The 26,090-nt window shown below is 54.4% G+C and overlaps 3 protein-coding genes across 3 annotated transcripts in view; 2 read left to right on the top strand and 1 right to left on the bottom strand.

Moving 5' to 3' along the window:
* The window catches only part of LTBP2 (latent transforming growth factor beta binding protein 2), a 73,955-nt gene extending 62,429 nt beyond the window's left edge, over positions 1–11,526 (top strand). The window contains exons 22-35 of the mRNA XM_037395434.1: positions 615–737; positions 1,049–1,174; positions 1,280–1,402; positions 1,636–1,767; positions 2,938–3,063; positions 3,850–3,993; positions 4,247–4,438; positions 4,562–4,642; positions 5,274–5,402; positions 5,643–5,783; positions 6,027–6,194; positions 6,724–6,999; positions 7,230–7,379; positions 10,630–11,526. Coding sequence (XP_037251331.1) covers positions 615–737; positions 1,049–1,174; positions 1,280–1,402; positions 1,636–1,767; positions 2,938–3,063; positions 3,850–3,993; positions 4,247–4,438; positions 4,562–4,642; positions 5,274–5,402; positions 5,643–5,783; positions 6,027–6,194; positions 6,724–6,999; positions 7,230–7,379; positions 10,630–10,796 — 2,078 coding nt within the window. The 3' untranslated portion in view covers positions 10,797–11,526. The remainder of the gene's footprint in view (positions 1–614; positions 738–1,048; positions 1,175–1,279; positions 1,403–1,635; positions 1,768–2,937; positions 3,064–3,849; positions 3,994–4,246; positions 4,439–4,561; positions 4,643–5,273; positions 5,403–5,642; positions 5,784–6,026; positions 6,195–6,723; positions 7,000–7,229; positions 7,380–10,629) is intronic.
* A 689-nt stretch (positions 11,527–12,215) lies between these two features.
* Positions 12,216–14,400, bottom strand: NPC2 (NPC intracellular cholesterol transporter 2). The gene is made up of 4 exons (XM_037395433.1): positions 14,253–14,400; positions 14,062–14,169; positions 13,648–13,820; positions 12,216–13,015 (listed from the first exon to the last, which is right to left on the bottom strand). Exons 1-4 carry the CDS (start codon positions 14,329–14,331, stop codon positions 12,929–12,931), a joined length of 447 nt encoding a protein of 148 aa, XP_037251330.1. The 5' UTR covers positions 14,332–14,400; the 3' UTR covers positions 12,216–12,928.
* Positions 14,401–18,773: 4,373 nt separating this feature from the next.
* Positions 18,774–20,552, top strand: ISCA2 (iron-sulfur cluster assembly 2). Its single transcript, XM_037395584.1, has 4 exons — positions 18,774–18,890; positions 19,058–19,226; positions 19,362–19,477; positions 19,655–20,552. The coding sequence occupies exons 1-4, from the start codon at positions 18,832–18,834 to the stop codon at positions 19,827–19,829; spliced, it is 519 nt and encodes a 172-aa protein (XP_037251481.1). The 5' UTR covers positions 18,774–18,831; the 3' UTR covers positions 19,830–20,552.
* The last annotated feature ends 5,538 nt before the right edge of the window (positions 20,553–26,090 follow it).

The raw sequence follows: 26,090 nt of genomic DNA, 5'->3' as shown, positions 1-26,090 counted from the left end.
GCCTCTTGGTGGTTGCAGTACCCAGTGCAGAGCTCTGCTGGAGGTAGACACTGGAGTCAGCAGTACCCCTGCGTTCACAGAATCACAGAACGGTTGAGGTTGGCAGGGACCTCTGGAGATCATCTTGTCCAACACCCCTGCCCAAGCAGGGCCACCTAGAGCTGGTTGCCCAGGACCATGTCCAGATGGCTTTTGAATATCTCCAAGGAGGGAGACTTCACAACCTCTTTTGGGCAACCTGTGCCAGTGCTCAGTCACCCTCACAGTAAAAATGCGATTCCTGATGTTCAGATGGGACCGCCTGTGTTTCAGTTTGTGCCCATTGCCTCTGGTCCTGTCACTGGGCACCACTGACACGGTGCTGGGATCCAGTTTATCCTGGTCCCTATGATGGAGGGGAGTGAAGGGCCTAGGCTGACTCCTCACACCCCAGTAGCTGAGAGTCTCTGCCCCCATCTCACTGTGACAGGATGGTCTGGGAGGGCAGCTCAAACCCACCTTGCAGGCCAACAGCTGGGTGATGGCTTTTCTGGGTGGGGATGTTCTCTGATGGTGGGGGTCTTCTCCGGTAGCGGTAAGAGCCTCACTCTGTGCTGTGCCCTTCTGCTTGGCAGATATGGATGAGTGTGAGGACCCTGCTGTTCAATGCCTAGGGGGAGAGTGCAGGAACACCCTGGGCTCCTACAAGTGCCACTGCCAGGCTGGCTTCGAGCTTATCAACGGCACCATGTGCCAAGGTACGAACCCCGTCCCTGCAGCCCTGTGGGTCCAGGACGTACAGCCTCCCTATGGATCCCCCTTTTTTCTTAGCATGGAGGATGCCACTGCCATTGCAGGCGATCACCATGCATGGCATAGCCATAAGGCTGTAGCCAAACGCAGGATCACCGTGGACAGGGAAGATCTCTGTCTCCATGGCGAGAAAAACAGGGTCCAGGAGCCCTGTGAGGGCTGCTTGTAAGAGACTGGAGAGAGGGAATCCCTGTGGCTTTGGTGAAGGATGTCTCCCAGGGCTGGGTGCATGGCCCTGACTCTGCTCCTTCTGCAGATGTGAATGAGTGCCTTAACAGCGAGGTCTGCAGCCCAAATGGTGAGTGTCTCAACAGTCATGGATCCTACTTCTGCATTTGTGCTCCTGGCTTCTCCAACGCAGCTGGTGGAGTCAGCTGCCAAGGTGAGCTGGAAGACGGCGGGGATATACCTTGGGTCCTGCCCTCTGTCCCTCTGTTCCCTCCTCTGCTGTGAGATCCAGGTTGACGATTTTGGCCTTATTTTGCAGATGTGGATGAATGCACAGACAAGTCCCGGTGCTCGCAAGGCCAGTGCCTGAACACAGAAGGCTCCTATCGGTGTCTGTGTGAAAATGGGTTCAAACACTCCCAGGAAACTGATGACTGCGTGGGTGAGAGCTCATCATTGGGGAGATCAGCCCCCCGGGATCTGGGGGGATGGATGCGGCCAGGACAGGGGGGAGGGCATTTCTGCTCCCAGCACCCAAAGTTGCTAGTGACTTGTAAGGAGCACTAGCAATGGCTCAGGCTCAGGGCCTCTGCCCAGCTGAACTTGACCCAGCTGCTACAGTGAGCATCAGTTGCTACACTGCCGATCTTCATTCCCTTGCCCTCCTCCCTGCAGATGTGGATGAGTGTAAAGAATATGGGGATGCTATCTGTGGCACGTGGCGGTGCCAGAACAGCCTGGGCTCCTACCGCTGTATCATGGGCTGCCAGCCCGGCTTCCACTGGACACCCTTGGGTGACTGCATTGGTGAGTACAGCCCCGGGTGTCCCTGCCCCTCCTCCTGGCAGGGACAGGGTGGCTGTGGGATGTCTCTGCCAGGGATGGGGGGGAGAAGGAGGAGGAGGAGGAAATGTGCGGCTGGTGGAGAGGCAGATAATGCTGAGAGTTTGTTTTCTTGGCTGAGTTACTTGCTTGTGTCTAGACTTCTCTCTTCCTGGCATCTGGAACAGACACCACATTGTGCTGCTTTCTGCTTGTGAAGAGTCCTCAGCAGGTTACAGCTATTCCAAGCTTGGAGCTGGACCACAGCTCCCTGTAAGCTGTGCTTGCTGGGGCTGCTGCCTGTGCCAGTCACCTGCCTGGCAGGGCTGGGTGAGCAGAAAGGCTGCTGGTAGCACTGTGTGCTAGGCTGGGGAGTCCGGGTTTGGAGTTCAGGCTCCAGCAAAGAAGAAAGATTAAAGGGGTGTCTGCAGTTTTTGAGGCTCCCCCAGCTCAGGGAAGGCTGCAGGAGCGAGGAGCTGCTGCCAGCTACTGGGCTCTAGCCTGCGTCAGGACTCAGACTTAGCATATGGAGTTGCTCCTGGCCTGTGGACTGGGGGCATGCAGCTGCTCCAGGGAAATCCCTCCTGTGCAGCAGTAGGAGGGGAATGGGATGCAGCCAGCAGGGCTGTAAACTTGCCCTCTGTAGGCAGAGGACCCACTTGTGACTGTCCAACCCCACTGGGCTGGGCCAAAGCACGGATTACTCCCTGGCACTATAGCAGCTGGAGAAGGACCAGGTCAGTAAGAACAGGGCAGGAGGGTATCACCCAAGATCTGTCTGCACGTGCCCCACACACTTCAGTTACACTCTTGTATCCCCTGCCAATGTAAGCCTGTAGCCTCTGTGTCCCTTTACACCTCTGCAGGGTCCTATGCTACTCTCAGTCACCCCTGCCAGCCACCTCCCTTGCTTCCCATCCATTTCCCATTCCCACCCTGCTCCTGTCCACCCACATGGCCTCTTTGCAGCTCTGGATGTTGAAGGACCACACTCATAGCAGGGGAGCGAGTGGGGCAGCCAGACCCAGTCTCTCACATCAAGGGAATGCCTGCCCCATCCCCAGGTGTTGGCATCAGAGCAGAAAGGCCTGGGCAGGTGAGGTCAATTGGGAGAGGTGGGGTCTGGGGCAATTCCTGCTCTCCGTTCTGCTGCAGACATAGATGAGTGCGCCAACGAGACGTTGTGTGGGAGCCATGGCTTTTGCGAGAACTCAGACGGCTCCTTCCGCTGCCTCTGCGACCGTGGCTATGAGAGCTCGCCCTCCGGGCACTACTGTGTTGGTGAGTCTCCTGTGATCACTCTACCAGTCAGTGTGGGAGAGCTATCGGTGGATGCCAGGCTGGTGTCCCTGCTGCGTGATGCCTCCTGGAGCATGGATGGGGACTGCATTCATGCATGGAGAATCCCAGACATGAACAGGGCAGCTCATGGAGGCAAACCCCCTCCCCTTAGCACAGAAGGTCCTTAGGACTGCAAAGGAGCAGGACTTTACGAAAAAGTGAGCGGCTCCCAGTGAATATGGAGCCCTTCTCTGTGCAGGTGGAAAGGAGGTGCTTGGGGGCTGGAGGCATTGAAGGTGCTAGAGAGGTACTGCAATGGGTGCCTGGAGAGAGCAGGCAGGGTGTAATGTAAGGAAAAACGTATTCACTGCGAAGACAGGCAGGCAGTGGAACAGATGGATGCCCAAGATGGCTGTGCAGTTGCCATCCTTGGAGGTTTTAAAGACCAAATAGGACAAAGCCCTGAGCAGCCTGGTGGGATTCCATACCTGACCCTGCTTTGAGCAGGAAGTTGGACCAGAGACCTCCAGTGGTCCTCCAGACCTGGATGATCCTGTGATCCAGTGACTCACTGCAAGCTGGAGTTCAGGCTCCTTGTATCCACTGAGAGCAGGGCAGGAGGCTCTTGCCAGACTTGTGTTGAGCCATGGTGTGAACACAGCTCTCTGCTTGTCCTTAGCAGCTTCCATCTCCCCGCTGAAGGGTGATCCCATGCTGCAGACCACGCGCAGGCTACCCATGTGGAGGCAAGGCTCCTGCTGCCCACCACTGCCCCTTGCTTTGCAGATGTGAATGAGTGCGAGCTGATGGTCGCCGTGTGTGGGACTGCGCTTTGCGAGAACGTGGAGGGATCCTTCCTGTGCCTCTGCCCCAGCGACCACGAGGAGTATGACACAGAGGCAGGACGGTGCCAGCCACGAGCAGCCATGGGTGAGTAGGTAGCTAGGACCAAAGCATGGGTGGCAGCCAGAGCAGGAGTGAGATAAAACTGAGGGGCTGCCAGGGCTGCATGAGCCCACGCAGGCACGGGCAACTTTCATCTGGGGAGAGCTGAGGAGCCTGAAAGTGGGCAGCTGGGAAGGCCATGCTGCCGGTGATGGGTGTGCTCTGGGACCTCCCAGGCATGGGATGCTGTGTTGGGGTGCCAGCAACCCCATTCCACCCCTGCTCTGCTGTCTTCTAGAGGGCTCCGAGACACGCGCAGCCCACCTCTCTGACAGCGCAGAGCGCAAGCAATGTTACTACCACATCAGCGATGTTCGCCTGTGTGACAGTGTCCTGGCCAAGAACATCACCAAGGAGGAATGCTGCTGTACTGTGGGGGCAGCCTGGGGTGACAACTGTGAGACTTACCCCTGCCCCATCCCAGGCACAGGTAGGACTGCGGCCCCCACCACACCAGGCAAGGCCAGTGCTCTGCCCACGAGCTCCGCCTTGGCTGCACTAACAAGCTGTTTCTTTTGTTCCCATCTCACCTTGGCATTTGCCTCCTGGCCAGTGGAGTACCAGGAGATCTGTCCTCTTGGGAAGGGCTATATTCCCCAGGAAGACCCACTCTCAGGAAAAGTCTCTTTCACAGGTACTAGCACCATTTTCTCTCATTTCTTCCAGGGGCAAGAGGGAGGGAGCTGTGCAAAGTCCTGCGTGGAGAAGCATCCACAGAAATATCTCCCCAGGGCTGCGGTTGTGGGATGCTAACATCCTGCAGCTGCTTTCCTCCATCCAGAGAAATCCCAGATTGCCAGTATCACCAAGCTGGAAGTTCCCTTCCTCCAGTCCTGCCTTACTACTAGCAGTGATTCTTTTTTGGTGCACATCTCCCACGCCCATTTTGAACCAGGGATGGGGTCTGTCCAGTAAGACACAACCCTCCTAGTTAATGACAGGATCTCCCAGTGGCCAGCTGGCTCCGTCTTCCGCACTTCACCTCCAGGGGGTTGTGTTGTTGACCTTCCAGAAGCACACATGAATTTCTTATTTGTGAAAATATCTGTTCCCCGTCATTCCCCCTCTTGCTCTGCCTGTGGGTGCTTCCTGCTCTGCTCCCAGGCTTAGGACTGGTGAGAGAGGCACGGGGCTCGGTCAGGGACCTGCCAGTGATCCAGGCCAAGGTGCCGTGCTGGCTTTCTGCAGGAACAGCACCCAGCCCACCTTGCTTCCATGGCTCTGCTCCCTGAGATGCTCTCTCCCTCCATCCATCCCTCTTTCAGACATGGACGAGTGTGAGATATTTGGCTCTGAGTTCTGCCGCAATGGACAGTGTTTGAACACAGTGCCGGGCTACAAGTGCTTCTGCCGTACAGGCTACTACTATGACTCCAGCAAGCTTGAGTGTGTTGGTAAGATGGCCTCAAAGACCAGCACCCCACTGTGAATGGAGGGACAGCTGTGCTCCTGCACCCAGAGGTGTCCCTGCTGCCCACGCTACAGGGCTAGGTCTAGGCAACAGGCTTCCTGGGACCCTCCTGGGGAATGAGAGAGGAGGTGGCAGGAGCACCCAAGGGTGTTTGGGCAGGGAAAGGGTCACGTTGTGCACATCTGCCAGCCTGAAACGTTGCTCTGTCCTTGTGCATGGGCAGACCAGGACGAGTGCCAGAATGAAGTGTACTGCATCAACGGCGAGTGTCTGAACACGGATGGCTCCTACCACTGCTTCTGCAGCCTCCCGCTCGTGCTGGATGCCACCGGCAACCGGTGTGTGAACCTCTCCAGCAGGGCAGGTGAGCCTGAGCCCCCGCCACAGCACACCTGAGCCCTGCACATCCTGCCCCGTGGCGGGGTCCCCTGGGAGGGAGCAGTGGGTGAGGGCTTTGTGTCAGGCTGGGGTGTGCCAGCACCAGCACAGTGTGCCGCCAGGGCAGGGGACACAGGAGCTGGGCTGCACAGCTGTCCCTGTCAGAACAAGGTGGGGCAGCACTCTTCAGGATGATTTTCCTGATATCCTTTGCTTGTGTCTCTCACAGATGCCTTGGAGGAGTACGAAATCCACCTGGACGTCTGCTGGCAGACTGTAGCTGACTACATCTGCCAAGACCTGCTGCACGGCGAGCAGACCACGTACACCGAGTGCTGCTGCCGGCTCGGCGAAGCCTGGGGCCAGAACTGCGCGCTCTGCCCACACAGGTCCTCCGGTGAGCAGCGTGGCGTGGGCAAGCATCCCCTGGCAGGAGTGGGAACGGGCCGGGCTGAGCTGCTGCTGACCATGTTGTGCAGGGTTGGCTGCGTACAGCTGCAGCGAGGGCTCCTCGTGTTGTCTGCATTGCTGAAACCAGCCCAAGGAGTGGGTGAACCCCAACCTCTCCAGGGCTGAGCTGCACCAGTGGGTAGGATGCACCTGAAACTGGTTCGCAATGAGTCCAAGGTGTTTGAGGGGAACCGTTGCTCTGTGCATCCCACTGCTCCTGATTAGCTTAGGGGAGGTGAGGCGGTGGCAGCCCAGGGTTGGAGCACACTGGGAACTGGAGTTCTGGCAGCTCAAGGACTTGCTGGTCTTCTCAAAGACGAGGTCCTGTCAGCAAACTATAGAGCTGCAGCTTTGGGGGCATTGAACACAGGCCTGGCTCTGCTGGCCCAGTGTGGATTCACGCTCTCCAGCAGCAGCAGACCTACGTCTCTCAAGCCAGGCTGCTCTGACCCTTCCTTTTCTCTCACCGCTTGCAGCTGATTTTGCTTTCCTGTGTAATGGGGCCGGTGAAGACAGTGAGAGAGGAGCTGAGCTCCGAGAAAGACCTAGGTATGAGTATGGACCGGGCTTGGAAGACCCCCACTATGGCCTTCCCAGCCCAGATATAGGCCCCTACTACAACTACCTGGAGTCTGAGTATGGAAACCCTGATGCTGGTTTCCCTCGGAGGGAACCCAGCGGCGAGTTTCGTGGCAGCCCTCTCCACCATGGCCCAGGACGGTCCCCCCCCCGCTACCTGCCCAGCCAAACTGGTGAGTACTGGGAGACACAGAGAGGTGCCTTCCCACCCAGCCTGTGTCCATGGGGACTGCCTGGCAGCTCCCACCCTGGCCAGGGTGCTCTGGGCTCAGAGCAAGCTCTTCTCTTGGCTGCTCTGAGTCTGTCCTGGCCCTGCCAGCACCATCGCGCCGCGTGCCCGATGTCCCCTCAGCGGCGGGGTGCAGAGTCGCCCTCCTCTGACACCACCTTGGCCGCCCCACAGGCCTCTACGAGGGCTTCGAGGGGCTGCAGGCTGAGGAGTGCGGGATCCTCAACGGCTGCGAGAACGGGCGCTGCGTGCGCGTCCGGGAGGGCTACACCTGTGACTGCTTCGACGGCTTCCAGCTGGACATGACCCGCATGGCCTGCGTGGGTGAGTGGGGCGGTGCGGGATGCCGGGAGCGGTGCGGGATGCCGGGAGCGGTGCGGGATGCCCGGGGCGGTGCGGGATGCCGGGGGCCCCGCTGCCCTTGGCGGCTGCTGCTCTCTGGCGGTGCCGGCCGGCACAGCTGCCGGGGAGTCCTCGCTCTCCCCGGTGCTTCCTTCCCATAGAGCTGCGAGGAGCTTCCAGGAGGTTCGCTTTCTTCGGGCAGCTTAGATCAGGGCATCTCTGGGCATCTCGGATCGCTCCCTTCTTGGCATAACACCATGAACATCACCAGCTACCGCTACTCTATCCCTGATTAATTTCCTCTACATTCACCACTGCCCTGGTGAAATTCCTCACTTTCCACCCTGCCCTATGAGACACGGTCTCTAAAGCTTCACTCTGCAATTCCCCTACATCCCTGTGCCATGTCTCCATCCTTTTTGCAGTGCAGCTCCCCAAGCCAGCTGAGGCCCAGGCCCCGGGCACTCAACAAAGCAGATGAAGACCCTCTTTTTCCTTAGGCATGGCACTTATTCCAGCTGCCAGCACGCTTACTACACAACACAATCATGCAGCTTCTTCATGCAGAACCCATGGTCTCTGCCTCTCCAGATGCTGCTGGGCAGAATGACTGCCTGAGCTGGTAGTCCCCCTTCTGCATCTGTGCGCTGTGTTTCCCTTTCCTTGGCCACAGTGTTGTGCATTTACTTCCAGCGAATTTTGTCTGGTTGATTTTGGCCCACTCCTCTGCTTGAACAGAATGAGCCTGAACTCTGCAAAGTGCTTGCAGCCTGGCATCACACATGTACATTTCGTAAGCACAGGGATTCTTCCTTCATCCACCTTAATGACAACATTTGGATCAAGTAGGAGTCAGGACAGACCTTTGCAGGCTATGCTTTAAATGGCTTTTATTGTAACACCCAGGTATTACTAATTATCTTTGGAGTGCGGCTTTGCCGCCTGTTGTGCAATCGCCACAGTTTCATCTAGACTGTATTCTGTCAGTCTCCTTGAGTGTGTCATGTGAGAGCATGTTGAAATCCTCACAGTGGCCAAGGCACATCATATCCACCACTGCTCCTTTATCTGACAGACCAGTTATCAGGTCAGCGAAGGGAACCAGAATGGCTTAACGTAATCAGGCCTTAACAGATCTGCACCAGCTATTTAATGACCCTGATGTACTTTGGAAGGTTATGACCTAATCACACACCAACCTGGTCTGCTTAAGGGAATGGGGGTAAGCAGTCTGTAATTCTGGATTTTCCCTTCTCTGTTTTTGAAGATAGTTACCAGATTTACCCTTTCTGGGGTCTCTGAAACATCCTTTATCCTCCATCTTGGATAGAACTGCCAACAGTTCAGGGACTGCAGGAGCATTAAACAAGCATTAAACAATGAGTTGCAGCAAGCCTTTAGCAATATGAATGTAACTGCTTTATCTATCCAATTGCTGAACCTCCCCATCACAGTACGGCCTTTCCTCATTTAAACACTTCAAACATGGTCTGTGTGACCATGAGCATTTTTATGATGGCTGGAACAAAGCCTGCCCTGCTCCAGCCAGCTTGGCTGGCTTTTCTTTCTTCCACCGATAAGGACAAGACCGACATTCCCCATTGTTTCCTGCTAACATATTTATGGAGCCTTTGCTTGTTGCCTTTTGTGTCCTGAACTAGCTAGCACTCATTCTACGCTGGAGTCTGGCTCCGTTTTTTTTTTCCCTTCAGTTCTCCTGCTTGGTGCTTAGGCATCCCCATGTGTTTATCTTGCTGACTTCAGGCCTTTGGAACACTCCTGCGGCTGTGGCAGTGCTTCCCCTCTTGCCTCCATGTTGGGACAGCTTGTCCTTGTCCCACAGGATGTGCTGCCTGCCCCCACCACTGCGGGACCGGGCAGTCTCCAGGGCTTGGTGCACGCCGCTAGTGCTACTCTGCTGCTTCGGGCTTTTGGGTGCCTCTGGACTAAAGTAGCCTTGTTTTACTTCTCCAGACCAGCCTGCTTTTCAGGCTGTGGAGCACCATCTCCCTTGATGTGCTCCCTAACATCTCCTTGGGCTTCTGAGCAAGCCCATCCCGTCCATGGCAATGTTCTGGCCCTGAGGTTTAGCCCAAGTCCGCAGTGCCCATTAAACTATTGCTTTGCCTGTGTACAAAGGCTGCCTTGTTCCTCAAGCTCTCCCATCTCTCGTTTCCCCTCTCCGTCTTCCTCCCGTGACTGCTGTGCTTCCTCCCATCTCACCTGGAGGTTTTGCTTTCAGCCTCCTTCACTGGGTTTGCAGTTCCCTTTCTTTGCCAGATGCCCTCCCAGCCCCATGTGCTAGGGGTAACCTGAGGTCCCCGAAGTGGCAGAACCCTTTAGTCCTCCCAAGGTCTATTGGCCACGGCCGAGGCCTTCATGCTCTCTCAGGAGGTTGGCTGAACCCACCGGCTGCTCCCCACTCCCCGATGATTTGTGGGAGTGAGGCTGGAGCTAGTGGTCAGAGGGCTTAGACCTGCCTTGGCAGGTGAAGATTTGGGATTTGGGCTCTGGAGGTCCTGTGAGTGCAGGCAAGGGCTCTGGGGTGCGCAGGGATGCGCTGCCCAGCTGGTGGCCCCACTACAGGTTGGGGTAGCCCAGTACATTTAGTACATTCAGCAGAGCAGACCTGTCTCAGTGGGGAAGCTGCTGTGGGGCTCACGTGCACTCTCTAGCCCAGCCGCAAGCCAGCCCAGTGAGCTCTTTGGCACAGTTTGCAGGTTAATAAAACAAACCCGTGTTTGCACAGCACAAGGTTCCTCTGTTCTGGTCCTGAAGGTGATAATCAGCCTCTCAGGGCCGCCATCATCTGCCTCCTCGGCCTTGTCGGATCGGGAAAGGGTATTTTCCAAGGCTGGAGGCGGCCTTTCTCCCAGATCTTACACTAGCACAACTTATTAGCAGAATGCTGCTAACCCAGGGGTATCACCAGCTGCAGAGCTGGGGGGGGCCTTGTCTGGTGTGCATTGCTGGGCAGAGGCGGGGGGGTCCTGTGCTGGGGGATTGCAAGTGTCAGGGATGTCACCCTTGAGGCCTGAGGAGGCTCTGCGGATGTGCTGAGGGGCATGGGAGACTGGTGGGGATCATGGTGAGCATCCTGGAGGTGCTGGGGTGGGGAGCATGAGGCACCTGGGGGGGAGGGCTGGGGGGTGGCAGGGGCACAAGGAGATGTTGGCTATGGGCTGGGACCGCTCACTGTGCCACCAGCTCACCCCAGTCCTCTTCCTTGCAGACATCAATGAGTGTGAGGAGGTGGGCAACCCTGAGCCCCTGTGCCAGGGTGGCACCTGCGAGAACACAGAAGGCTCCTACCGCTGCCACTGCTCACCGGGCTACGTGGCCCTGGCCCAGCCCCACCACTGCGTGCCCCAGACAGCCCAGAGTCCAGCAGCAGCGTAGCTCTAGGGGAGCAGGGGTGAGGGTGCTCTGCTCTGGCACACAGCTCTGGCCCCCAGGACCTGGGCACACAGAGACAGGCCCCCCGGGGCTGTGGGTGCTTTGAGGCTCTTTGCTCCTTCCCCTCCCAAACACACAACTTCCCCGCCACCTCTCTCCACAGGCCAGGGCTGAGCTCCCAGGCTCTGCACCCCATCCACCCTGCCAGCCCCTGCTCCTGCCGCAGCAGAGCCCACCCTGGCCCCCATCGCATCGCCCCATGCCACGGAGGCTCACAGGACCCCTTCTCCTGCCACACAGCCCCTGCCTCCCCCCTCGCCCTGCCAAAAAAGGGGGTTCATCTCTCTGCCACTGCTGCACTGACCTAGCAATAAGCCTCACCCACACTGCGGGTGCTGGCCCCGCTCCTCATGAAGCATCCAGCCCCCAGGCCAGAGCTGTGAGGGGGGTTCAACCCCAGCTTTCTAAAGCTGCTGCCTAACCTTGGGGGTGGGGGAGCCGCCGGAGGGGTCGCAGGGTCAGCTGTCCCTGCAGCCAGCCCAGGCACCCCCCCTTAGCCCCGCACTTTGCCTTTGGCTGGGCAGGGGGAGGAGGGGGCACCGTCCAGCTTCCTTTCTGTAAAGTTGTTGGTGACTTTTTTTTTTTTTTTTTTTTTTTAACCAAGTCTGCTGGAAACTTCTCTCATGTTGTTAAATAAAACATTTATTTTGGGCCCCTGTGGCTCAAGACACTGGGGCTGGTCAGAACTGTGCTTGTCTTGCCCCTGCCAAGGGATACCAGAGCCACATCCTCCCTGTGGGTCCAGACTGGCAAGGCCACCCCTCTCTCCTAAGCCAATTCTTACCCCTCTCATACTGGCACACAGCCTCCTCCTGCTCCTGAGCCAGAGCAGAGACTCTTGCCAGGCTGAACGCTTGCTTATCTCCCCAGCCCAGTGCCAGCCACAGGAGCCAACTCCAGCCCCCACAGCCATCACAGCGGTTGTGGCTGCTCACACCCTGCCTCTTCACACAAGGGGGCTGCAGGTGAAGCGTGAGAGCATGTAGGTTTCTGCAGTTGGCAAAAGCCCCCGGGCAGGTTTGGAAGCTGCTTTTCCAGCCTCAGAGCCCTTGATAGAAAGGGCTTTACCTATGCTGCAGCAAGCCACGTGCTACACCACCACCTCCTCAGCAAGCCTTTGCGCAACTTCAGGCTAGCACAGGACCAGCAAGGCAGGAGCACAGCCAGACATTGTCAGCGGGACACCCTGGCAGCCAGTAGCAGAGATGTCTGCCTGCACACCAGTCACCCACGCTCAGGCCAGCATACCACCTCCATCCCTGCCTTCAGCTGAGAAATAAGACCAGCCCAACCCCAACTAGAAGAAGCCCGGCCACTCTGCTTTTCCTCCTGCTCCTCTGCACTCACTGAAGACAACACAGGAAGATTTTGTCTAGCCTTTATTAAAAGGAAAGTTATAAAAAGAGGTTCAGGAGCTCCCAGCAGCTCTGAGTTAGTAGTAGTGCAAACCATTGGTTAAAGTAAGAATCATCCCTGCAAAGATGTCGAATGCCATTTGGCTTTGCATCCACAAAAAAGAAGTTTTCCCAGCTGCAGCCCTACCAGCTCACACACGGGCCCAGGACAGAGCAGGCTGCCATGCCAGCTCAGGGAAAGTCTCCTGCCCTCTCCTTCAGCTGCATGGATGGGAAACGCAGGTCCCACGGGCATCCCGGTCATGACGGAGCAGAAGTGCAGGAGGGTGGATGCCGCCGGCATTCTAGAAGAGGCACTGAAGGGTTACCAAATAGCAGCTCAGACACTAGCCAGGTTCATCGAAGAAAAAATCCTTTCTGAGGACAGACAGCTCCATTTCAAACAACTGAAGTGCCTCTGCAGAGCAGCTGGAGGATGATGCGCAGTCACTCCTGCAGCAGACACTGCTCCCCCTTGAGCCGCTGTGATAACACCCCAGGGGGCTCTAAACGGGGTAAAAGCCCTCTGCCTGCAGCTGACCTTGCAGGAACACAGTACTGGCTGCTCAGAGGCTGCAGAGCTCTGAAGGAAGCAGTAAGAAATGCTTATTATATAAAAGAATTTGGCCTGCGTTTTCTTCTGGCTTTCCCCTCCCCAAGCCCTGCTAATGGCAGGGCTCCTCAGCTGGTGATCTGTACTGGTATCTTCCAGCAGAACAACATCTGGTCCTGGTCATCCACCAGCTCCCACTTCACAATCAGCTTAATCTGAAAGAGAGAGAAGAGCAGAAGGAAATGAGAGTGTTCAAGAAACATTAAGGCAAGGACGTGGGGAGGAGGGTTACCACTTGTGTGGAGCACAGAGGTCCTGGGAGCTCTGCACAAAGAAGACAGAGCTGGGGCACTGCCCCCCCTGCAGTAGGGAGGGCCACGTTCACGTGGTGATACTCCAGCAGTATCTTATGTGGACAGAGGTTCAGTTGTGTGACACAGAAGACCTCCACGCACTGCACTCAGATCCCCACTCTCCAAGTAAGCAGAGAGTGGAAACACCCTGCAGACTCCCAGCTGTACTCTGGAGCTCAGCACCCCTAGTTTGGGAGCGTCTGGCTGCATGCAGCAGGCTCTGCAGGGGAGCATAGTACAGGAGGACACTTGGGCAACTGAAGCCACTTCTCAGCAGCTCAAGGCAGGCTGCTTCCTCTGCTGGGTCTGTCCTGAAGTGGGAACTTGAAACAAGAGTCATGCTTATGGCAGAAGTGCCACCAGATAGTCTAAGGAATCTTCTAACCCCTTCCTCACCACCACAGGACAAGATGCCCTTCCCTAAAGGCAGGTGGTGGGACTGCCCCTGGAAGGGTGACAGCTCTGAGGAGTAGACCAGCTGCTTGCTTACTTACACTGGGGTACTCGCTCTTCACGGGGAGTTTGTTCAGGTAGCTGTAGGAATGGCCCTTCTGAATGGGGCACTGGATCCCAGACTTGCATCCATCAGGCTCAGGAATGGGAAAGGGTATATCCACATGCAGCATCTCGCCGTACACCCTCGCTTTGCTGCCCTGGCTCTCGATCTCTGCAGAACACGGGGAAGTACGAGTGTGGCATGGGATCAGCAAACACACTTCTACCTTGCACCCCTCCCCTCCACATACCCTGGGGGCTGCAAGAACACACATCGAAGGGACGCCCGTCCTCCCTGGCCACTTCTTGCCACCCAGACACCTCTCCAGCCACCCCTCCCCGCTCCTCTCCAGGCAGCGGGCTAGAGAGGCGACCACCCGCCCCGGCCCCCGCGCTGGGGAAGCGATGCTTACTGCTGGCGAAGGTGACGTTGATGCTGTAGGATGTCCCTTTGTGGAGCAGGCAGGGCTGCGTGGGGCAGGGGCTCACGTTCACCTCTTGGATGCTGCCGTCTTTGGAACCTGCAAGGCAGAACCGGGCTTACCGGGCTTTCTCCGCCTGCGGACACCCCCCACAGGTCCCGGGGCCGGCCGGCGCCACTCACCGCAGTCGACGAAGCGAAGGGGCTCGGCCAGGGCGGCGGCGGCCAGCGCCAGGAGCAGGGCGAGCGGGGACAGCACCATGGCGGCGGCGGCAGCGGCGGCGGCTCCGGTTGCTGCGCGGTGTCACATGAGCGCGGCCGCCCCGCCCCGCCCGCCGGTCAGCGGCACCTCCCCGGGGCGGCACCGGCACCTCCCGCTGGCTGCCGCGGGGCCCGGCCCTCCTCCCGGGGCGGCACCGGCACCTCCCGCTGGCTGCCGCGGGGCCCGGCCCTCCTCCCGGGGCGGCACCGGCGGCTGCCGCGGGGCCCGGCCCTCCTCCCGGGGCGGCACCGGCACCTCCCGCTGGCTGCCGCGGGGCCCGGCCCTCCTCCCGGGGCGGCACCGGCACCTCCCGCTGGCTGCCGCGGGGCCCGGCCGCCCGCCCCGGGGCGGAGCGCAGCGCAGCGGCGGCTGGGGGCAGAGCAGCAGCCGGGCTTAACTCCGGGAGGGGGGTGGGGGTCGCGCTGGGTTCCAGCGCTTGGGCGGGCGGGGACCCCCCAGCAGCGCTGTGCCCGGCGTTCGGCGCTCGCCTCCAGCCAGCGCCGTGGGCAGGGGGGTCCCACTGCAGCTACTGGGGGGGCCGAGGGGAACAGAAATCAAGAGGCTGGCGGAGCAGAGCAGCCTGCGGCCATAGGCGATACTTAGCGCGTACCCCGTGTTCCGCACTCCAAAGCTGGCTGCATAACCCGGGGTTACATCCACTACGTGCCTGGGGTGGCTGCTGCCTTGCACAGAGCACGTACCCCTCGGTCCCGCCTGCCAAACCTGTGGAACGCCACAGGCTCCCAGCTTTGCGCTGTAAAGCGCTGGACCCAAGCAGCTTTTCACCAGTTGCACATGGCAGCAAGCGTCATGACCTTAGCAGGGTCATGTCACGAGCAGCCAGAGGCACATGAGTGCTGATGCGGTAGGGACGTGGCAAAGCTGGCACAGCTTCCCGGCCTCGGCCCCCTGTCCCGGTAAGGTGGCTGCCTACGCAGTGTCAGCTGCCCTGCCAAGTGACTCAGGGTCAACCCCCCCACGCCTGGCTCCGGCTCTCCTCGAAGGCTGTCGCACCAGAAGCCACCGAAGCGTTAGCAGGACTAGCTCTCGTGCATCCCTGCCGAGCGGTTTAGCTCGGAAGAAGAGGGATCCCCTCCTCCCCCCTCGAAAACGGAGCAAGTCTTCCTTTTTTTCTTTTCTTTTAAGATTCTGAATAAGCATTCAAGACCAGCTTGCAGCAGCTCTATCAAAAAAAAACCCCAACAAACAACAAACCCCAAAAGACCCTGCTGGGGCTAAGCCGCATATTTAAAGCCCATCTAGCACACTTCATAACCAATCCAGATAGTGTCTTTTCCTTGCACGTGGGAACTCGTGCCCTTAGAAGGGCTTTCCTTCTCCCTATCCTTCACATCTTACAGAGCTAACAAAGCCACCTATCTGACCGCCGGGAATAGAAGCGCAGTCAGGTCAGAGCAACACCATAAACTACCGTCACACATTCACAGGATAAGCAGTGTCATGCTTGGGAGCAAATTCCACAACGCATTAAATCGGGATGCCTCCCTGTGAAACGGCTCATCAGATATCTTTGTTTCACAGATGCTTTTGTACGGTGGCAGCAGCTAAATACACACAAGTCTACATGTATTTCAAAGGGTTTGAACTAAAAATCATTGAATCTAGGATCAGAATTAACGTGTCTGTACCCCCCAAGAACTGGATTAATGAAAAGCCTAATAAGTATAAGTCTGTAAAACTACAGTCAAGGCCTTTACACAAAAAAGCAGCAGAAACCTTCTGCCCAAGGCTTTTAGCTGATATCACACATTACCATCATGCCAGTTTTGCAATAACAGCTTTAAAGCTTAGATTACCCAGGGCAGCACAAGCATCGTAGGCCAAACAGACCTTGCTTTTAGGCACATGCCCCCTTTGACATCTGATACAAGATGTGGGCCTCCAGGTCACCTTGGATCCCAACATTTCACCAAAATACTTCAGAAAGACTCAGTTTAGTCTGGCCTCCTTATTTTGCAGATAGAACTCCTCCCAGATTACCAACATCATGGGGAGCTTGTGCTGCGGTGCAGAAACCCTGGGAGAAAAGGCTAAGGAAGCCAACAGATAAGTTCTTTCCAGCAAGACTAATACTCAAGTTCTTCATTTCAGTAATCCAACCAACTCCATTACATGAGGTAAAAGTCTCAGGTTCTGCTTCATAGGTTAGCTACACCTGATGAATCCAAATCCCTCTAACAGCACTGCACTTGCGACACGGTAAACAGATGCACCTGCAGGCACTACAGCAGCTGTGAATACAGAAGTCAGGTTCTCAAGAAAATCCACATACAGAGACTAATCGATTTTACTGTTCTTTCAGCCAGAACATGCTGCTCTTGCTACAGATCATCAGAATTCACATTGAAATGCATCACAAAGCCACTCTCGCATTCAACACCATGCCAGAGGTTTTATTATCACCAGTTTCTGAAGCACTACAACAAGCTCAATTTTTCACCAAAACAGATGCAAGATGATTTAAGCGCACACATTGCAGAGGAGAATAAAGCAAAATAGCTAGAGAATTCAGCTCACAGACAAATCTCTTCAATACAGTAATGTGCTTAAAGAGAGCTAGAGGAACTCCCCAGACCCAGATATTGCAGACCAGAATAAGATGGGGAAAACGGAACATAACAAAACCTAGAAACAGATTACGTCAGGCTGTCAGGGACAACCAACAAAATCCCAGCAAAGGGAAGAAGAAAACCTAGACCGTGACTCTGGATGAGAGAAAAACACCACTACATCACATAGCTGGCAGAAGGAAAAAACAGCCAGCGTTAAGAAAGAGGAGCAAAGAAATAGCTGTTCTCCTTAGGTACACTCACCTCTCCTAGCTGCTCAAAAAATTTGCCTGCACCACTTGAGTCACTCAGTGTAGTGGATTATTAATTAGATGAAATTAAGTCTGAGAGGCCAGCTGGCCTCTTTCTCATTCTTTCAATCTGCAGCGACCATCTGAGCAACATGTGAAGTGCCTTGAGGGTACTTGTCACACTTCTGACACTTAACACTGGTAAAAATGAAGGCAGTTAGAAAGGAAGAGTGTCTGTTTTTTGGGGCTGATATCCGTTCTCCAAAAAGCGTTCACAGTGAATGCAGCCACAACATGGAGAAATACAGGGGGATCAGTCTAATACACCTGCAGCAGAGAGAAGGAAAGCTGGCACGATACAGAAAGCAGGCGTGATCCTCTGCCTTTTCTCCCAGAAGTTCTTGATTCACTTCTCCAAAGTTGGCTGCTTTTGGGATGCCACGTTGATAGTAACTGGAGAAACACCCCAGTATGTTTTTTTAAAACATTGTGTTCTGATGCACCTGATGAGGATTCAAGTGTTGCAGGTACCTGCATTAACACCAGCCCTCCCGGGATCTGCCTATGATACCTTCCTGGCTTTAATCTAACAGTGCTAGAGTTAACCCAAGAGCAAGCAAAAGTAAACAGCTCAAACCAGTCTTCATCTACATGTGAGGGTGGGACAAATAAGCAAAAGCACGTGGCTGCAAAAGCATTGCCTTGCTTGGAGCAGGACAGTGAGAAAGCAGACTGTCCCAGGGTCTCCTGATGTTAATTCACCTCCTCCTGCTGGGATGACCGGTTTTCCTTCACCATCCCACTGTGTGACTCTCCTCAAGCCTGGCCAGGGGTAAGAAATGGGATTCCTCCCCCAGAAACACATGAGGAAGGAGGAGATAAAGACTCTTTTAACCGGGGATGCACCTGTGAGCAACCAGCCAGACCACTGTCACATGCTGGGTGAGGAGGAAGAGGTGAAACCACTGAGGGAAACGTGTCTCAGGCGGCTGTCGGGAATGTATGGGGGGGCCACGGGCCTGCTGGTGCCGTGGGGCCCTGCTGTGGTGGGGAGGCGAGAAGATGGCGGGAGGCTGAGGATGCACCTGCAGCACCGGGGCCATTAAGCACCCACCTAAAGGAAAACCAGCCTGTGCGGGGATTTCCGAGCTGCCCCCAGCCTGGTGAAGGAGAGCGCACCAGAAAAGCCAAGGTCAGGGAAAAGCCCTAAAGTCCCAAGCACCGTGGTTTCGCCTCTGCTTGCCTAACACCCCTACAACTGCACCTTGATCCCTCTCAGAGTCTCTGGGATAAACAATCCTCACAGCTAATTCCAGGACAAACACACGCGGCTGGAGGGCGCTGTGTTATTTGTTTTATTAATCTTTATTCTTTTATTGCCATTTACTTCCCTCTGTGAGCATCGCCGCTCAGGAAAGCAAACACTCCCAAGGACGAACAGCGGATTCGGTGGCTTCACCGAGCCAGAAGCCGAGCCGTGCCCGCAGAGGAACGCTGCCGGCGGTACCACCCCGGCCCGGGCGGGGCGGGCAGCGCGTTGCCTGGCAACCCCCCCCCTCCCCCGCCCCGCTCAGCACTTCCGCCTCGGCGGGCGCCATGACGGCCCTCGCCGGAAGCGGCGGCGGCGGACAGCCAATGGGCGGCCGGGGCGGGGCGCTGAAGCGGGCGTCGAGGGCAATATGGCGGCGCCGGGGGCGCTAGGGCGCCGGTGGCTGCTAGCGCTGGGAGGCCGGACGAGGTACCGCTCCGGGGTGGTAGTGGGCCCGCTTGGTCCCCTTGGCCCCTCGGAGGGGCTGTCGAGCGGCAGGGGGTGGCAGCCTTGCGCAGGGTCGCGCCGGCTGTTACCGGTGGTGTGGCGGGGCTCCCTCTGAGGCTTCCCCCTTTCCTCCCTTCTCCCTGAGGCAGCTGGTGTCCTGCTCCGCTGTGCCGAAGGCGAGAGCTACCGAGGTCCCCGCCGGCTCCTGCGTGTGCAGTTGGCCGCCCGCTGCGGTGGGCGTCATCCTTCTCCCAGCCGGGCCCGACGGAGAGTGACCCCAGCGAGGGGCAGGTCTTCCTCAGTGAGAGCTGTGTGAAGGTAGGGACCCCAGGAGGCAGCTCGGGTGCCTCTGGGAGGGATTTCCAAACTGCCTGACTTGCCCTGGGTATGTAGGCAAGGCATTTGAGAGTTTGCCCATTTGTTCAGCAGGTCTTTTAATCCCCTTTTTTGCAGCGGCTGCTGGAGATCATAGAAGGCTCAGAGTTTCTCAGGCTGCAGGTGGAAGGAGGTGGCTGCTCTGGATTCCAGTACAAGTTTTCCTTAGACACAGTTATCAATCCTGATGATAGGTAAGGACAAAGGTGTGTAGTACTGATCAGGTGTGACTGTTCTTTGCAAAGATGACAGGAAGGGTGTGCGTGATGTGATAGTATCTTGCATTGAAGGGAAGAAGCTTGTGAGGTAAGGAAAGTGCTCTGTTGGGTCTGCAGCACAGCTAATGGTTAAATATGCTGCTTTTTCTGCAGGGTCTTTGAACAAGGTGGTGCGCGTGTGGTCGTGGATGTGGACAGCTTGGCCTTTGTGAAGGGTTCTATGGTGGACTACAGCCAGGAGCTGATTCGCAGCTCCTTCCAGGTGGTGAGCAACCCCCAGGCAGAGAAGGGTTGCTCATGTGGGACTTCCTTCTCCGTCAAATTCTGACTGGACTTCCCATGGATGGACACTGTCTGCAGATGCTTCTTGGTAGTCTTCAGAGGGTTTTTGCTTGTTCTTTTCCCAGCTACATCCTCTTGTCTGCCTTACCCTATAACACAGCTGTCACGTGACTCCAGCTGTGTGTGTGTCTGCACTGAGCCTAACTCCAAGACTTGTTGGCATTCCCATCAGAAACATGAAGTAGCTGTGAGCACACATGGGAGCATCTTCAGCGCTTTGTGAACTACTGGCCAGGTTGTGCTGACTCACCAACCCTGTCCTGAGTGTGGAACCACTTAACTGGTTGTCTCTGCAAGAGTTTGCTGTATATATGTGTGTGTTTATTGAAAGTTCTTACTAAAAGTCTTTGATTGTTATTGCTTGTGCATTCCCATGTGGGTAGAATCTGGGTTCTTTCAGGCTGCCATTTCTTATTCCTTGTCTTCCAGGTAAATGGGACTTGGAGTGTTTCTCCCATATACCTTCCAGTGTTGCTGGCTCTCTGCTCCCCAGCTCAGTGGGCTTTTCTTGAGACTTCACTGTTCTCTTACCTAGCAGGCTTCTCTTGGTCCCAGGAACCTGCAGTATTTTTGCTGTTAGTCCTTGGGATGAAAGCTTTTACTTGTTCAGAGTAAGTGAAGCTAAAAAATTGAGGTAGAAGAATTAGTAGTTTGTCTTTTACATTTAAAAAAAAAATAAAAGCTTGTGTATCTATATATAAATAAAAGACACAGCCCTCCATCCCCCAGTGCTATTTTAGGCTGTTCCTAAACCTGACTTGGAATCGCAGGTCATACAAACCCTTGGACTTTGTGGTGTCTGCTGCTTTCCCAGCGGGAAGGGAAGTTCAGGTTACGCAGGCAGAGAAGGATCTGGAGTATTAGTTAAGGGTGGTCGTCAAATCCTTTTGTCTTAGTTGTCTGATTTTCTGTTTTCCATAACTTCCTTCACCATTTAATCCCTGTCTAACTTGTGGTTAGTTTGATGAAAGAATAAGATAGCTCCTTTCCTTTCTGAAACTGCCATGGAATAGGACATCTAGAAGTTTCCAGAAAAATATCCTTTTGATTAGTTGTTTCCTGTAGTTTTTTATCTGCCACTAGATGTCTTTTAAATCAAAATGACTCACCTGCTTCTGGGTGAAAGGAGAGATGGGGAAGCTATTTTTGTTCCCTCTTGTATTTTAATCTGATCATAACCAAATTGTCTAAGACAGTCTTTCACGTGAGTGTGTGGATACTGCATGACTCTGGTCTCAAGGAAACTGCTTATGGCAAACCATGAGCCTCTTAACACTCCATGCTACAGGCATTTCTGTTCTTAAGCTTCCCAGGTGCCTTTCTAATCAGCAGCGACTACGTACAGCACTGATTTGCCTGTTGATTTCCAGCACTTAGAGTTGATAGCTAGTTTCACTTTCATCTGTAGATGTTATGGGAGTTCATATGTGATCTGCTCTGACTTTGCCACATGGGGGAAAATCGATGGGATTTGGAGCAGCAGCTCTTTTGATTTAGCCCTTTCCATTTCTGTTTCCTGCAGTCAACAAGTTCTACCTAGTTATGTCGCTGTTGAAGGGAGCTGAATGGAGGACTGTCCTGTTTTGTAAAAGGGGGTAAAAGTATGTGATTAAAAGACTTGTCTAAACCCCTGCAGGATGTTTTGGCCCTGCCCTTACGCTCCCAGATCCTGAAGGTGATGTCAGCCAGAACTGTGTAAAAGTGTAAGGCCTAAAAGTTTTGTAGGTAGAAGACATTAGATAAACTTGATTTCTTTCAGCTGGGGTAACTGAGCAATGAAAGTTGGTGGGAGGAATTGCTTTCTGAATCGGGAATTGCAGATCCACTTCACAGTCTGACCTTGGTCAAGTCTCTTGGGATCTTTTACAGGAAATAAAAGTGCAGCAGTAGTGGTGGGGCGGTAGCAAGCTAGCAGCTACCAAGGTGGTTTTTTTTCCACCCTCAACTAAAGCCTGCCTTGAGCCCCTGTAAGCATGCAGCCTTTGTCTTGGCTTACTGTTCTTACTAAATGTAAACGTGCCATGCCTGTTCAACCTAGCCAGGTTCCACCTGCCTTCACTCACTCAGCATTGATGAAGTAAATCAAGCAAGTGCTGTCCATGTGGAGCGCCACCTTTTTCGGAATATGTATGTCTCTCTCCCAGGGCCTGTATCTATCTATGGGATGTGGCTGGTTGTGGCAGTACTGCTCTAACTGCACTAGGTGGACCCCTTACTCCTTGGGAGTTGCTGCGCTGGACACAAGTCTCTATCTGGGGTGAAGTTGGATCTGCTTTATATAGGACCTAGGCAAGAGCAAAAGTTTCTTGGCAGCTGCCTGTTTTGGAGGCAGGCTGGCGCTGAGTTCTGGTATTGCAGCAGTGTGGTCTCTAGATCAGAGAAAGTGCTGGAAGCTGGAGAGGTTCCAGCTACACATGTTGCTCTTGGCCTCCTGGTCCTGTTTCCTGGGAGCAGCTGTAATCCACTGGCCAAAGCTACTAGTCTTCCAGTTCCCAGTAGGGAATGGGTGCAAAGAGATGTCTGTCCTTTAACAGTCCTCCTGATTCTTAAAAAAAAAAAAAGAAATCCTGTCAGCATATTAGATATTGAAAACTGTCCATGTTAGGAAGTCAGCAAAGGGGGTCGTGTAGCAGAGGGGGTTGAAGGCTGACGTTGGTGAATTTTGGCTGTGTAGGCAGAAAAGGCTAGATCCTGACTCATATGGAAGAAAAGGGGAAAAAAACCTGTCAAGGTTTGTACGCTGAATAGCCTTAGGGGGCAAAGATGGCATCACACTGTAAACTGTGGGGCAAGACCAGTGATGCTTAGAGAAGGGTGCAGAGGACTAGCCAGGGGATTCGGTTCTGCCTGGGCTGCAAGGGGACTGTAGTGTGGGGGAGAGGTAGGAGCCCTTATACCGAGCCACCAGGAAAAAGCAGGAGTACAGAGCTGGAGGTGCTGCTTTTGCTTCATGGCAAATGAGAAACTGCAGTGGAAAATCTTTCTCTGCTCCCACATGAAGAAGGAGGATTCTCTCAGTTCACCCACCTGACAAGGAATGAATGATCAAAAAAGATATTTATGGAAACTTACGTTAAGATGAAACTTCAAGGGAAAAGGGCACAATCATCAGTGTCACTGACAGGCGGGTAGAAGAGGATGGAATAGAAATCCTCACTTTGGTGAGGGCATGTTGGGGCTCTGCAGGGACCTGTTAGTAGACGACCAGCGCATCCTCAGCCTGTGACTCTGGCTCTGTTCGTAAAATTAGGTATCTGCCATCACCTGTTAACTGTGGGTCCCTCTTCCAAGCTTCAAGCCAGGCAGTGGTAGAGAAATGGCAGATTTTTGTCATGCCCCTTTTCTTATGGCTTAGGAATATGCATGAGAATGCTGTGCTCACCTTGGTGGGCTTCTGTGTGGTATTACTCACTACAAAGAGCGGTTGGGATGAGCGGCTCCTATGAGACCGAGGGCCAGCCTAGGTTGGATGTTTGAGGAACAACTGGCCCTCTCACCCCCAAATCTTCATCTTCAAAATTTCACTAAGCTCAGTTCCTCTCCCTTGTGAAATCCCGCATCTGTACAGGTGTTGGGTCAGTCAGGAAGACAGCTAGGGGTGAGGAGCCAGTACCCCCAGATGACACCTGGGGGTTGGGCTTCTGCTTCCCCTACACAGTAGTGTTATTTGCTGCTGCTTTGGGGCTTGCCTGAATCCAGCACCTGAGGGAGGAACCACTGAGCAGCAGAGAGGGCAATAACAGGAAGGCAGAAGTGCACACAAGGCGGCTTCTCTTGCCTGTGTGCCACACCGTAAAGGCAAATGCTTTTGTATCAAGGCTGTTCTTCAGCCTTGCAAGTGTTTTGAACATCTGCTGGCAGCCAGATGTAAAAGAACAGAGTGGTATAAACCCCACTGTTCACACTGGTAGCTGGGCCTGCCTGGAGGAGTTTACCGAATTCGGAGCAATTGTATTTTGTACTGAATACAGAGCATGCTGTATTTCAAGGGTGAGCTGCTAGTGGGGACCGAACCACTCATGGTCTCCACTAGCAAATGCAGCAGTTGGGTTCGTTAACAGAGAATGTGATAGGATGTGCATCATTTTGGTGCTTTGTTCTCTTTGCCTGTTTTCATGCCCAGCCAAAGCTTTCACCATGCTCCTCTGGAACAGGCCATAGCTGCCAGAGACACTGGCAGCAGAGAAAGGTATAACCCTGCATAATGGTGTGTTTAATACGACTGTCAGCCAACCTGGAAAAAGAACCATGATTCAAGGAGACTGAATATTGATGAGAATAAACTGCAGCCACCTGTATTGTATCAAACTCTTCCATTTGGGTAATCTTTTTATGACTTTTTTTTTAGAGGATGAATCCTTGAATCAAGCGCCGTAGGGGCTAGGTATAGGATTAATGGTGCAGTTTGGATCTTGCTGGGTTCTGAAGAATATGTTAGCTCTGCATGGTTTCCAGGATTAAGCTGCAACTGGCTTTGATCTGTGCAGATACCTGCCCAGGAAACAGCTCAGTAGATCATGGACTTGGGGTGGGTTTAGCATCCAGCTGTGGACAGAAATGCCATGGTGAGGCAGCTGAAGCTGTTCATGACAGCAAGATGGGCCATTACTCCAAGGCTGTGATTCCTCGCCCTGTGGGGAGCAGTTTGTGTGCAGTGCTTCCTGCCTCTGGCCTTCCCAGCACTTGTATGGCTCTTAATATTTCCTGCTTGGGCAATAAGAGTTTATGGCCCTAGTCTTTGTGGTTGATTAGAGCCCAAGTTTGTGCCCCTGTTTTAATCAGTGCTCATTTACCTTTGGCATCCTTCAGAGGAACAGAATGGTATGTCTTTCAGTTGCCATGGAAACAGCGAGACTAAATGCACATTTCCATGGCAACCTGCCATTATCTTCAGCTCTATCTGTGGGTCTCATTTTCTGACCATGGGGGTGGGGTGGTGAAAATGGAACTTCATCTCTTAAAAAAAAAAAAAAGGGAAAAGAAAGATACTACCACCACCATCATCACCACCCCCTTTCCTCCTCTGGCTCAGGCTTGGGGCTGAGAGGCCCATGACTACTGCCACCATCCCATGCGCTGGGGCTCCGAGGTACTGTCTTCAGCTCCTTCTCTCCTTTACCCTTCTAAAAATAGAGATGTTCAGAACAATTTGATGAAAATGTTCCAGCACTTCTCTGAGCTCTTTGTTTCCTCAGCTAATGCTCCCAGAAAAGGCCCTTGAAGTTAATTGAACTTTCCAGTGGGTTCCAAAGGTCAACGTGCCTGAGCTCCTTTTGGTTTGAAGGGCTAAGGGTTAATTATGGAGTCTAAGACTCTGAGGAGAAGTTTTTGTTTGCTGGGACTGGAGGCACCAGGGCACATCATATTAACCTCAGGAGTGAGGGACCTGCTTGCAAGGGGGGCAGTACAGACTGTTCCAGGTCACACCCCTCAGAGAGTTGGGGGTCATAGGCGATGCTTATTTGGTTTGTGTGCATCTTGGGGAGATGCAGGGCAGAGAAACCAGGTGTTTGCTGTGTGATGGGTCTTGCAGCCCCCCAGCCAGAAGTGGTCTTGGCCACTGCTAGCATCTCTGCCTCCCCCAGCCACTAAGTCAAGAAACTGACAGAATCTGTACTTTGAGCAATTGCACACAGCTGTTCCTTAAGCCTGTGTTCATTATTCTTTTTCTAGCTGGCTTGACCTTTAGCTAATTCCTCTTATTCATGGTCTAATCTTGGTTACTGAGGAAAAAAGCTTGCGTCTTGAACTGTTCTAGCCTGATGCAATAAAGTCATCTGTGGAGAGGATGTGGTAGAGCTCTCCCTCCACATCTGCCCCACCAGCCTTTTTCAGGTGCTGAAGCAGAAGGTGATAAAGCTCTGGCTGCTCAGGAGTGAGCATGGAGGCAGATGGGGTCCGCAGAACAGGTGAGGCAGTTGCTGCTCAAGCACAACTCTTTTCCTTGCTGTAGGCTCCCACAGTGCTGATTGCACGTGACGAAGAGCTGCCACAGTCAGCCTGGGTTTGTATTGTCTCGTCAAGGAGAGACCAAAGATCAGAGAGCCCTGTACATTGCTGAACTTGCAGGATTTCACCCTGGAAGAATTACTGCCTGGACATACTGCCAGCGTTTGGTTGGGAGCTACTGCTTGGAAGGTTCTGAGACGTGGGGATTGCTAGCAAACTCAGTCGTAGCCCTGCTGCCATGGCTCACAGAGCTGCACAGCCAGAGTGGTGTTAAGCTCTTCCCCTCTTGTCCGTAGCA

The sequence above is a fragment of the Falco rusticolus genome, chromosome 7 (genome assembly GCF_015220075.1).
Source record: "Falco rusticolus isolate bFalRus1 chromosome 7, bFalRus1.pri, whole genome shotgun sequence".
Lineage (NCBI taxonomy): Eukaryota > Metazoa > Chordata > Aves > Falconiformes > Falconidae > Falco > Falco rusticolus.
The sequence above is the reverse complement of the archived record's forward strand: the minus strand, read 5'-3'. Positions and strand labels throughout refer to the sequence as shown.